Source organism: Verruconis gallopava, assembly GCF_000836295.1.
Source record: "Verruconis gallopava strain CBS 43764 unplaced genomic scaffold supercont1.18, whole genome shotgun sequence".
Classification (NCBI taxonomy): Eukaryota; Fungi; Ascomycota; class Dothideomycetes; order Venturiales; family Sympoventuriaceae; genus Verruconis; species Verruconis gallopava.
In genome coordinates this window covers 300,725-313,503 of record NW_015622154.1, presented here as the reverse complement: position 1 = coordinate 313,503, position 12,779 = coordinate 300,725, and the positions used below count along the sequence as shown (strand labels likewise).

The 12,779-nt window shown below is 54.1% G+C and overlaps 3 protein-coding genes across 6 annotated transcripts; 2 read left to right on the top strand and 1 right to left on the bottom strand.

Moving 5' to 3' along the window:
• Positions 1–25: 25 nt before the first annotated feature.
• Positions 26–4,370, top strand: PV09_05718 (uncharacterized protein). The gene is made up of 5 exons (XM_016359262.1): positions 26–396; positions 454–717; positions 2,329–2,369; positions 2,461–2,624; positions 2,699–4,370. The coding sequence occupies exons 1-5, from the start codon at positions 353–355 to the stop codon at positions 3,794–3,796; spliced, it is 1,611 nt and encodes a 536-aa protein (XP_016212941.1). The 5' UTR covers positions 26–352; the 3' UTR covers positions 3,797–4,370.
• Positions 4,371–4,775: 405 nt separating this feature from the next.
• Positions 4,776–7,197, top strand: PV09_05717 (uncharacterized protein). The gene has a single exon (XM_016359261.1). It carries the CDS (start codon positions 5,580–5,582, stop codon positions 6,960–6,962), a length of 1,383 nt encoding a protein of 460 aa, XP_016212940.1. The 5' UTR covers positions 4,776–5,579; the 3' UTR covers positions 6,963–7,197.
• An 857-nt stretch (positions 7,198–8,054) lies between these two features.
• On the bottom strand, positions 8,055–11,740 carry PV09_05716. 4 transcript variants are annotated; one of them, XM_016359257.1, is made up of 4 exons: positions 11,503–11,740; positions 9,860–11,045; positions 9,603–9,788; positions 8,055–9,553 (listed from the first exon to the last, which is right to left on the bottom strand). In XM_016359257.1, exons 2-4 carry the CDS (start codon positions 10,110–10,112, stop codon positions 8,304–8,306), a joined length of 1,689 nt encoding a protein of 562 aa, XP_016212936.1. In that variant the 5' UTR covers positions 10,113–11,045; positions 11,503–11,740; the 3' UTR covers positions 8,055–8,303. The 4 variants fall into 4 exon arrangements, with proteins under 4 accessions (XP_016212936.1, XP_016212939.1, XP_016212938.1 ...); XM_016359260.1 differs by lacking the exon at positions 11,503–11,740 and having other exon boundaries at positions 8,055–8,968; positions 9,044–9,553; positions 9,860–11,197; XM_016359259.1 differs by lacking the exon at positions 11,503–11,740 and adding an exon at positions 11,118–11,197.
• Positions 11,741–12,779: the final 1,039 nt, after the last annotated feature.

The following is a 12,779-nucleotide window of genomic DNA, read 5'->3' as shown; positions in this document are numbered from 1 at the left end:
TTTTGTGCCTTACTCCATTAGGCATTAAGGCTGCTACTTCGGCAAAGAAAGGAGCAAATGCGCTCGCCAACAATGAACTGTGACGGGAGCACTTCTTCGCTGATTCATCTGGCAACCTCCACCATTTTCCTCTCTATCCATCGTCATTAAAGAGAAACCCGCAGTCTTGCATCAAATTGCTCAGCATCTGCAACTTTGCACGCCCACTGCTCAAGTGGCAGTCCTTACTCAGAAATAGGGAACTTCGCGCTGCTTTACGTTGCGCGCTATTCTCAAGGACTTTCGTGCAAATCTCTTCTGACCTGAGTCAGTTCATTGTTCTTTTTCCCTCTGCCCCTGAGAACGATCCAGCATGAGTGAGTTCGAGAACAACGATGACGATATCTTCGCCGACATGTAAGCACCTTTTGGCCTCCGACCAACCCACACAGAACCACTGATACGAATGCCCAGCTACGACGATGACGAGCCGGCACCCCAACCACCAGCTGAACAGCCTGCTGTAAATGACGCGGGTCCACCGCAAACAGTCGCCCAACCCGCAGACTCTAATTCGCAGTCGATACCACAACCTTCGAATGAAGCACAAATGAACAACGATGCGAGCACCCAGAATAATGGAAGTAACAGTTCCGATGGCGACAACAACGGTGCGGGCTCTAATGGCGTTGGCCATGAGGAAGATGCCCATGAACCGATTGGCATGAAAGAGGACGGGTGAGTTTTTCCCTCAATCTGTGTACTTTTACCCCTTTTCTCCCTTAAGTTCTCTGTACCCAGTAGCCGAGTCGAGGGCAATACAACGGACAGTCGCAGCAACCTTAGAGACCCATATTTGAACCAGGACGTGGAATATCTTGGTGAGCGTACGCACTTCCTAAGCTTGAAGTGGAAAGTAGCTTGGCGGCAATGAGTGTTTAGCTACGTTCAAGTGTGGAACTTGCACGGAATGGTAGTCGAGTTGCTGCAGGAAAAGCTTTGGTCATGCGCTTGTACAGCGGACCTATTCGACGCAATTGTGTTGTCGATCGATCATATCAGCTGGTGGAACCTTGAACCTGCGACGTATACTCTAGTAAAAGAAATGTTTGACCCCGGTGAGCTGGATGAGCGAGACGGAGTCAATCAAGCTGTTTACTGTCGGGTCGTGGCTTGAATATGAGGGGCTCTCATGAAGAAGATTTAGTTCTTATGAGCTGCGTTCGTTGAGGACTTTCACTTTTCCATGGAACAAGAGTTCTATGCTGAGGCTACTGATGGCTTTGGGCAACGAAGCAGGGCATATGCTCCGGCAAAGGGTTCAAAGGAAACAATCACCGGCAAGTTTGTCATTGATGACACATTGCAAAAAGTACATATCTCACGCACTCTTCGATATATTGCGAAGCAAAGCTTACGGCTACTACTACTGTCACATACTGTCACCAGGTCCTACGTAGACTGTAGTCTTCATAGAGCAACAGCAGCACACTCGGACAATGGCACCCCTGGGCGCCGAGCTGAAGCAAGAACGGATAGCAGAGAAGCAAAAGCCATAGAGAAAGAAGAAGCACATCATCAAATCGAGAAACCATATTGTGCCTTTCCGCACATCTTGGCCCTGACAAGCTCCCGTTGGCCACTTGAGATCGCATAGACATTACAAGACAATGCCGGGCTATTTAGAAAAATGTTGATTCATATGCAACACCTGTGTTTTGAGCAATATATAAACGGATCAACCAAAGATCCTTGCTAGGTCAGACGGAGGGGGCCATGCCGATGCCAGTCTGGCAGTCAAATTGCACCGACGGCGCGAAGGCTCAAGAGGAAGAGTTGTACGATCCAGCGCAGTGACATGGGTTACCACAGCGAATTTGACGTACGACGGAAATGGCTGCCAATGAATAAAACCCAAACCCTGTCCAGAGGAGCATAAATGGGATGACTAATGGTACTCCCATGCGACGGTCTTGAGTGGTATTCATCATTTGCAAACTCCAGAGCCTTCAAGTAACGGACCGGAATTGGTTAGACTGCATGCAGCCCACAAGTCTATACACTCTGTTGGCAGCCTCTGCTATATATGCAGTATTACGAGGAAACATTCAAAGCATGATAGCACTCCGAGACTATCGAATGCTGCAACATGATATCTTCACGCCTTCTTCATGATTCATGTGCTATGGCTTCATGGCTCATGGGTTGTAGAGATTTTTCATGTTGTCTACGTCTGGCCGTTGCCCGCTCAACGAAAGAGCTACTGATCTTTTCTTTTCAATTGAATCCGATGTGTTTTTGACACCACAGGGTCTTCGTTTATGTAGAGCTAACATAACTGGTATTTAGTAAAATGTTCATCGGCGGTTTGAACTGGGAAACAACAGATCGTGAGCCTCTCTCCCCTTGTTCATGCTTCACCGTCCCCCGGTTTACTCCACTTTCGCACCTCCAGACTACTAACTTATTGAATTATTTCAGAATCGCTCAAGGACTATTTCTCGCAGTTTGGAGAGGTCGTTGAATGCACAGTTATGCGTGACGGAGCTACAGGCCGCTCTAGAGGGTTCGGTTTTCTGACATTCAAAGATCCGAAGACGGTCAATATCGTCATGGTCAAAGAGCACCACCTGGATGGCAAGATTGTACGTATCACGCAAAATCATTTTGAAGACGCTTACCTGTATTCCTGCCGGAAACAAGCTTACGATTTATTTAGATTGATCCTAAGCGTGCTATCCCCCGCGAGGAACAAGAACGCACAGCCAAGATTTTCGTTGGCGGTGTAAGCCAGGAATGTACTGAGCAACAATTCAAGGAGTTCTTCATGAAGTTCGGGCGCGTTATTGATGCAACACTTATGATGGACAAGGACACCGGTCGCCCACGTGGCTTTGGTTTTGTGACCTTCGATGGTGAGGATGCTGTTGACAGGACACTTCAGCAGCCACTTGCCATTCATGGCAAGCCGATTGAAGTCAAACGTGCGGAGCCCAGAGGTAACGTCCACGACGACAAAAGCGGTGCAGGCGGCAAGTTTGGCAAGCGCGGTGGCCGAGCCGGCAACGATCAAGGTGGTCAATTTGATGGTAACGGTCAAGACCAATTCCAACAAGGTCAAGGTCAAGCACAGAACACGAATGGGATGAGCCAAGCGCAAATGGCGGCCTACTGGTTCAAGATGCAGGAGTACTTCCGAAACATGCAGACAATGATGGCACGCAATATGGCTGCTCAAAGCCAGATGCCGAACATGATGGGCGGCATGAATCCAGCCATGATGCAAATGATGATGGCACAGCGGCAGGGTATGATGTCTCCTGGAGGTACGGCCCAGATGGCCAATGGAGGCCCCGCAATGTCTGCAGGCATGCAAAATCAGATGATGCAGCAGGCAGCTCCTGGAAACCAAGGTGGACAAGGCTTCAACTCGCAAGAGCAGATGGATTTTGAACGCCAAAAGTACGAGAAGCAGCAAATGGCTCGGATGCAGCAATCGCAATATCAGTCGCAGCAGGGAGGGTATGGCCCTACGAGCTGGGAAGGCATGTACGACGACGTGCCGCAACCGAACATGATCCCTACTGGCCCGAGTGGCAGCAACCATGCCGGTCGCGCTGGCTTCGGAGGAGGCCGTGGTCGCCGCGGAGGACAGAAGCATGATGTCGGCGCAGGCCACCCGGGCGGCAATCCGCCTCCCAATGCGCCAACTGCACCCGCCAACGCACCTACGGGACCAAGGAATGCCGGAAGACCTGGTGCTAACTATCGTGGCGGAGGACGTGGAGGGCATATGCGCGGCTTCAGACCTTATTGAGGCGTGTCATTGCTATGCTTAACAGGCACCCTGAGGGAGGACGAAGGATCAACGACGGCTCTATTCCGTCTTGCGACTGAGGCTAACGCCAACCACGATGGAGGTACAGCGAGCTGTACCCCAGAATTCAAGTCCACGGAGCGCTCGCGACAGGAAACTTTGTTTTACATATACTTATTTTGGTGCATTCGGCGGGCGGGTCGGGGCGTTTAAGCGCACAACTCACGGGAGTCGGAATTTCTCTCTTGAATTCTCGTCATATTGCACCACAGGCAAACGCTGACCCGGGGCGGGGGCTGGCAAGCCAAACCACTGCTATCGAGGCGTTCTAGGGGGGTCGGCAACATCACCATTTTTCGCGCACGCACGGGAAGATGCGCACAGAGCGTCGTCCATCAATACGGGCGCATCTTTCTGCCGCTAAGTGCTTCGCTCGGGACGATGGCGTCAGATCTGACCACGAGGCATTGTGCATGCGTGCAATTTTAACGTATGTAGAGTTAGTTTTGCTGCAAGCAAATCGCAGATTCTTGTATGCACGATGGAATCAGATGTGGTTATTGACCGCCAGCCGGTGCTCTTCGTCTTCGATCATGTGTGCGAGATGCCCTTTTGACTCCGTTGACTTGGGCCAGGCCACACTCGATCCGCTGGTAGCATTCGGCCGTCCGCTTCTCCGTTTTCAATCAATGAATGACAAATAGGAATGGACAGCCATCCTTCCGTCTTCCGTCGTTCGGGTCGTCCACCGACGCGGGACCGCTGAGAGTTCAAGGCGTCCAGCACACGTGATGGCACCCGGGCTTATCGCCATCTCGCGTGGAGACGATTATGCAAGTGAGATCGCATTGAGAAGACAAGCCGAGCGCCACCACATGGCAAACTGTGCGTCAATCTCAGCCGGCACAGGCCGCGATCGCACAAGACCGTCGCTCCCTTGCTCGCGTCCGTGCTTCTTCGTTTACCTTTCCCCGTCTCCCCTCATGGGTGTCCCAGACCATCTGGCAGGGTTGACATACTCGCTGATGACTTTCTGCTGGGTTTCCCGAGGCGTGCGGTGCCCTGCCGTCCCGAGTCTTCGTCTTTCGACGTCTTGGATATGGGGGGGGGGGAGTGGCATGCGCAGCTTCTGAAACGAGCGCTCTTGAGTCGTGCTCGCCGGCCGTCGCCCAACAGCATCTCTACCCGCATCACGCCGTGCTCATTTTCGTTTGACCGCTCGTCTGCACATCGGAGGGGCTGCGGTCGCGCAAGTCGCAAAAGAGCTTGGACGAGGATCTCAAACGCACACGGTTTGTCCTTGGACCGGCCGAGCGTTTCAAACACGTGTCTTCTCGCCGGAGAGTCAGCCTTCGCGGCTTGAGCAGCGACAGCTTTTCACCCTGCTGGCAATCCCCCGAGGATCTTGCGGCATGCGAGAAAATTTGGATGTTTGACGGGACTCTGATCGATGCCGCTCCGCCACATGCTCCCTAAGCCGCGTGCTACCGAAATGCTCATGAATGCGATGCCAGGCGAGCATCCTCCAGCGTCACCGCGCTCTTACGAGCGCGGCAGTGACACCTTCGAACATGCCTCTCGACGAATGCTGCCAAGCGACCGTCAATGCGCGGGCTGCAGCTGTCAAGATGCATACCCGTTCAGCGAAAGTATAATAAAGACTGCATACGAACAAGTCATGTGATTTACACGGATTGTCCTGTGACATGCTGAAACAGCAACAGCAGTGAGGACAGTTGGCACTCCAATTTTTGACATTTACAACTGCGATCTCAGGCTGCTGATGGATCCAATCGTGCCTCGTCACACACTGGACTACATGCTCTCTCAGGACAGGATCAAGCCTGCTCTTCTTGTACGTCTGAGACAACGTCTTGGGTCATCAAAACTGGAGTCCAGCGCTGAGCGAGCGGAGGGCGGGGAAGATGCAGAGCCGACTGCCGACAGCAGACCAAGTAGTCTGTCAGCGCCGTCTTTGCACAAAAGTCCGTCACGAAGCGGAAGGCAAGCTGGATTCGAGACCGCGCCCGATTCTGGAGGCGAGCCGTCTTCGCGTCGAAAAATGCCGAGCGACGTGAAGCGGTCCAGCTCGATCAGGGCGCCCGCACTCCAGAACGTGGACCATCAGCAGCCTCGTCCGTCGCCGAAACCGTCGCTTCTCGATCTGCCCCGCGAACTGAGGGACATGATCTTCGAATGGTTGTACAGCGACTGGAGCGTCGGCGGTGCCAAGTCACTTGCGCTCCTAAGAACGTGTCGGCAGCTCTACCACGAGGCTAGCAAGGTCGCATTCGAGAGGGCGCTGTTCAGAATCCACACGGAGCACTGGCCCAACCCCGAGCACTTTCGAGCAAGACATCTGGCCCGGATCGCGCCCGACGCCAGGGCGGCGATTCGACACTTGGCCCTTCGCCTTCCCCGCGGCATGCCGCACGACCGATACGCGTCCGCCCGCCTGGACACGGACCTGGCCGGCCTCGGGTTCCGGTTGACGTCGCTGGTCGTCTTCTCGCACCTGCCGCGCCCGCTGCCGCACGTCTCCGTGTACGGCGGCGTGCTCGAGTCCAGCCTGTGCGCCTGGCTCAAGCAGGCCCTGTACGCGATGCCCAGCCTCAGGCACGTCTGCATCCTGAACTACGAGAGCGCGACGCCCACGCTGCACGACATGCCCAGCCCGCGCCTGATCCGCATGCTGCGCGGCTCCATCTTCGAGGACGTCATGGCCGACTGCGAGACGTGGACCGAGCAGAACTTCGAGTGGCGCTGCCTGACCGACTCGCTCGAGTCGTCCATGTCCAACTGCACCCCGGACGAGAAGACGTACCGGCTTTACTCCTCCAAGCTGGCCCGCTCCGTCGAGATCGTCTTTCGCTCCGAAAAGTTCCTGCCGCACTACGGCCTCGCTCACCTCGCAACCGATCCCCAGGACGAGTCGAGCCTTCCGGCCGCGATGCGCGAACCCATGATCCATCTCGATTGCCCCGCGAGAATTCTGGCCCAGAAGAGCTCGATCCCGTGGTGCAAGCGCTGGCCCAGCGAGCAGATCTTGCAGCGCGCATGGCCCAGGCGCTCCGGAGATGCAGATGCACAGTCCAAAATCCTAGGCTCCGATGCCATGACCACCAGAATGAGATCATTGGGGAGGAGACTGAGTCTGTCAAGGTGACGTGGAAAAAAAATGTGGACTTGATTGTTCGTGACTAAAAGTCCTTTTTCACTTGAGAACCCAAAAGCATCATGGAGGTTTGGGGAGGGGAAAGAAATGTATGAGAGAGAGCTGTGTATAAGCTTTTAAACATCTTCATTATCGTCAAGAAATAAAAAAAAGAAAACATTTTCAACGAAGTAGGTACACGGTCCACATCAATGGTATTAAATCCATGACGAGAGATGAGATGAGGCTCAACTGGCATATCTTCACCGTCATGCGTCCCACAAACATGGTTTCGGCGTGCTGTTCCCTACTCGTCATCTTCCCCACAACCTCGTTTTGCATCGTCGATTTCTGCACACCGAATACAGTTGTTCCGTATGTCCCAAGCTTTCATACCGTCCATACACACAATCCGTAAGGCGCCTCTGTCTCGTCGAGAATTCTTTGCAGAATCTTGCCGAGAATTATCATAGCCTGCAGTCCAAATAATAGTGAAAAAAAAACCCTGCCCCCTCCTTTAGAACAGTAGGAAAGGAAGAAACTTTCTGCCAACGCTCAAGTATGAAACCAAAATTGATCAAAGGAGTGTTCTTTTGAAACGCAAATTCGATTAGGATCCGGATTGCAAGTCGACATTGCGTGCTAATGGGGGGAAACGGCGAGAAGCAGTCCAGCAATCGGGTATCATATGTTCGCTTGCTAAAGGGTCCAGTTCTCTTTCTTTCTCCCCATGTCGCACCTAGCCCCTCGCACCAGAGGTTCTAAATCTGCTTGAAAGACTAAACAGATCTTGCATGGGTTTTGCGAGTAGCCCGAAGCTTGCTACTTTTTTTAAAAAAAGAGAAAAAAAAAGCTTTGGGCTCTTCGTGCTCCTTCCATGCAGCCATTATCGAAAATACACTGAAGGTTTCGTGAATGTAAAAAGCAACGCTGCATTCAAGCCTTCATTATGGAGGCCATCCAAAATGTATGCCATGCGTGAAAGTCCGTTGCGTCCGTGAACATAACGGCTCCTCATTGCGATCGTAGGGGAAAGCGATAGCTTCGTTATCCATCATGAATAAGAGAAGGGGTGTAAGGTTTTCCAAAAAAAAAAAAAAAAAAAGGCGAAGCCGTCATAATAGAGAAGTGTCATAAGCGTCGTGACCTGAACTGAACATAGAAAAGTAGAAAAGGCCGGCTATTTTGTCAAGGAATGTGATGTCTCGTGGTCGCGCGAGTAGCGAGGATGCGCTTGCGCTGAGTAGGATGCTCGGTTTGTGGCGTCATATACGTGTAAGAATGCATCCGGGTCTTTTCTATGATGTTCGTGAACATCGCGTGGGCTTCAATTGACGTCCGCTTTCCAAAACGTTACCGTCCGCGAACCTTCTGCGTTGGTGCACCTCTGAACGGACTGCTGCCGCCAACTGGTCCACCGTCTTGGTGTGCCGTCTTCTGTCGCTTCAGCGCTTCTTCCTCGTCGTCATCCACTTCCCGAATACGCTTGGAGCTCGGGATAGAGCCACCATTCACGTAAGCGCTTGGGAATCCAACATAGCCATCGCCATTTGCTCGCGACTCGATTGGATTGTACACGTTTCCAGCGGGTGGTTGAGACGGCTGCCCCGAATAGCCGGACTGCCACTGCGCATCGGAAGCTGTCCGTGGTGTCTCGCGACCAGAACCGTTCTGGTGAGGAGAAGAGCTTACCTCTTCGACGCGGGCGACGGGGGGTGCGTTGGGGTTGTAACTATAGGTGCTACGAGTAGGCCCATAGCTTGCCTGCGCATGCGTGTAGGCTGAGTCGTGGTCGCCGTGATCGTCGTGACCATCCTGAGGCTTGGCGTCGGTTGAATGTTCAACCTCGCCGGCTCTTGGTGGCGGGGCCATGTCCGACTTGATCGTGGTGCTGGGCAATGGGCCACCAAACTGGCGCATCTGCGAGGGATACTGCGTCGAAGGAGCCGTGTACATCTGACGAGAGCTGTCGTACGGCTGGCTCGTCTGATACTGCTGAATGCCCGGCGGAGTGGAAGCTGGCGTCGTTGGCACAGATCGGGTATTGCTAAGGCCAGTGTCGATCTGCAGGGGCTGGCCATTACTCCACTCACCATATGAATTGTGTTGCGCAACACCACCGAAGTTGCTTGAGGCACTGGTTGGCGGTGTTGGAAACGTGTGGGCTCGGTCGAGCCCAGGACGACCGCTGGCTGGATGTGGGGCGATGGAGTGAGGTTGTGACATTGGGGTGCTGATAGAGTGATGATGATGAAGTGGTGGGGCACTCGTCACAGGGGGGGCGCCTAGCAGGCGAGCATCAGATCGTCGACGGTCAACTGCTGCTAAAGCGCTCGAATTACCTAGACCTGGACGCGGCTGGTTCGAGGGGTGATACAGCAAAGCTCCGATATCATGGACGAACAGCGGATATAGCTGCTCGGTGATCTTCTCCTTGTTGGCGAAATCAAGGGCACGGTCGAATGGGATCCAGACGCCTTTGAGGTGCATTGGGCCAATCTTCACTACGTGACGCGTCTTTTCGCTCTTGAGAATGCCGTCTCTGCGACCACGAGTCATGCCTGCCACGTTCAACAGCTTTGTTCCGTTGATCATGTGATTGTCTACGGATCATCAGCTACGAACAAGCGTTGATTCAAGAGCCACGCTTACCTTCACGTCGCGCTACACAAACACCCTTTGCCTCTACTTGAAAGCAAAGACTGCCCTCGTCTTCCCAAAGGGTGGCGGTTACACGCGGCTTCATGCCCGGAGGTGCAATCTGTCCAGTGGTGTCAAATGTGTGGCCAGAGTTGTATTGTGACCCTGCCAATGCACCGCTGGGAGCAGAGGAGATTGCTACTGGCCGTTAGTCCCAAGACACACATTGGAATGAACCGGTACCAAGGGTGGGGGGAAACTTCACTGACCAGGTAGTGGCATTGGCGATGGCACCAAAGCATTGCTCATGGACGATGAGACGGGGTAAGTGGGCTGGCTTGCATACTGATGCTGTTGATAAGGAGCAGGCGCTGAGGAATATGTCTGCGGGCCTGGTTGCAGAAGCGTCGGTTGATACGTGTTGTAGTGTCCAAGCGGGGCAGGAGGCCCAGTTGCTGGGGTCTGGTATGCAGTCGCCATATGTGATTGATGAACGTCTGAATGCGGACCAATCTGGTTCATGCTGTTGTACGACTCACTCGAAAAGCCGAATGCTTGCGAACCCGGCTGATGTACGTATGGCGAGTTTTGGTGCTCGCGGTTGTAAGCTTGAGGCGTATGCTCGGGAGGCGGCGTCTTCAGTGATCCGTTCGGCTCGGTGGTTGACGGCGTGTATGACGTTGCCGAGCTAATGCTTCCGTTATACACGGAAGAGTTGCTGTAGGTCCCACCTCGAGGCGATGAGGAGGCCGATGAGCTCGTCTTTGCTGCAGTCGGTCGCGACGAATACTGGCTGTCGTACCACGATCCGTCGACCGGGCCTCGAGAGTGGACCTGCGATATCGACGGGAGCTCCAGCTTTGCGTCGTTCACGGAAACGGAGACCGGAGTCCGAGGCGGGAAGTTGCGAATAGCCGGCGTGGGCGATCGCCAGGCTTTTCTTCCTTGCGGAGACTGTTGAATCTTTTGTTCAAGAGTTCAACAGTGGTGATGCTCGGCTCTACCACGACTCCGGGAGACGGAACGTGGTGGCACGAATGAACGGTTACGCGGACTAGCCTTCGGTCGGGACGAAGACGATCCCAACTAGTCGACGCGCTGAGCGCTATGGCGTTCGCCCAGGAAAAGAATGAGAAAGAAATATACAGCTGGACGATGTCGCTGCCGTGGAGTGGCTATGTTTCGTCAAAGCTCAGCAGGCCAGACTTTGCTTTTTCTGTGATTGTTTCGACGCAGCGCTCTGATATGCAAGTGATTTGCAGATAGGCGCGGCAAAGGCAGAACAATCAGGACAAGACGACACGACGGACCTAAGAAAAGCGTCGACAGCGATAGTAGTCTGGCACAACGTTGCTGAGGTAGGTGAGAGTCGTAACGGGTCGTTAACGTCGTAGCACCGTGTACAGTATCGTGTCGGCCTTGTGCGTGACTGAGGTCGAACACGGCTAGACACACCTGGGATGATGTTTTGGTTAGATGCGCAGGTTCAAGGCAAATGCGCAGAGCGCTGGATGGAGATGCACGAACATGCGTCGAACGTATGTGAAATACAAGGGAGGATGTGCAATTGCTGCGCGGAAAACGTGGGCGCAAATGCAATGGAGGGGAAGAGGCAGAGGTTTAGAAGTGGAGAGGAGGTTGGGATGTGGGAGCTAGGAATTGCTTGGACCGGCACTAAAGCGGCTGGCCAGGCGCAGATAGGCGAGTGCGGAAAGCCGTGCTGTGGCCCGACAGAAACGCCCCCCCGGAGGCTGGCAGATCGAAAAAAAAAAAAAAAACACGCCTGGCGATGGCGGGTGGTGGGTGGTCATCCACGTAATGAAATCGTGAAGCCAAAAAACAGAAAAAAAAAATTGACGGCGTGGATAACCCATTCGCCCGGGCGATAAGACCATAAGGGCTTCCCACATACCTTTTGGCTTGACTGGACTTGGGAAAAGGCCGTCTACCAACAAAAGGACCACAGAATAGACGAGGGCGGCGAGTGAACGGCCGGGCTACTGATGGTGGGAGGATCGAGCGGAGCCGTGCGAATGTTGAGCAGATAGACGGTAGGGACGGCGATCCAGAACCCGGAGTGTGGGATGCTCGTTTTCTGCTTCGTCTGGACCTAGCGGGCGCGCAGTCGACGGCGGCGCCGGTGGCTCTCTCTGAGGAGAAGGGGGAAAGAAAGTCAGCTCAGTGTTCGCACCAAACCGCAGACCGTGAACTCGTGTGCAGGTTGGCGAGATGCTTTCTAGGCTTCGGGGAGAGACTTGTGCGTGCAAGGATGCTTGCTGACCGACAAGAAAGCTGGTGAGCACAAGCCGCGGCGTGGTATGTCCACCAGGCGCTGCGGGTTTGTTGGAAAAGGGAACAGCAGCGCTCGGAGGAAGCTTTTTTGCAGCCAGCTAGCTTGTGGGTATATTCTTCCTCAGACAACGGGCAGAGAGACAAGCAAAGAGAAAGCCTCATCAGAGGCACGGCGAATGTAGATGCGTGTGCGGGACGGCTCGAGTGTGTGGTAAGGGCATACATACATACAGCAGTGCGGTAGTGCTAGTACGAGCAGCAGCAGCAGCAGCAGCAGCAGCAGCAGGAGGAGTAAGTAGCAGCAGCAGAAGCGCGAAAAGAAAAAGGAAGGGCCAGTCGATTCAAAAGGTACTGTACGGCGAGCGTACGGGACTGGCCTGGTCTTTGGGGCAAAATGCAAGACGACGGGATGCACCTAAAAAGGCCGGTGGAGATCGGTGCGGCTTGACCTGAGCATGGAAGGCCAGTAGCTGGACCAGGAAGTCGTTGGCTGGCCCGCGAAAGTCGCGAGGGAAAAAAAAAAAGAGAGGGCTCCATCATCCAACAGAAAAGAGACGAATTCGAACACGAAGGAAAGGCCAGCAGTCCGGCGCGAGCCAGAGACGCTTTGGTCAACGATTCTCCCAGCTAATCGGCACGGGCGGGGTGCAACTTGAGGGTTGGTGTGGCGTCGCTGCTCGAATCATGCACAACTATGAGAGTCCCGCACGGGCTTTTGACTTGCGTCTGGGCTGCAGCAGCATGGTCCGGGGTGGTGAGCAGCTGGGAAGCGCGCATGGCCTCTTGCTGGCCCCAAAGGCGGCCGACAAGTGGTCGACAGGTGCTCGTGCGGGAGCCGTGATCGTGTTCATGGTGGTCGTGGTCGTGGTCGTGCCCGTGCCCGCGATGGTATCGTAG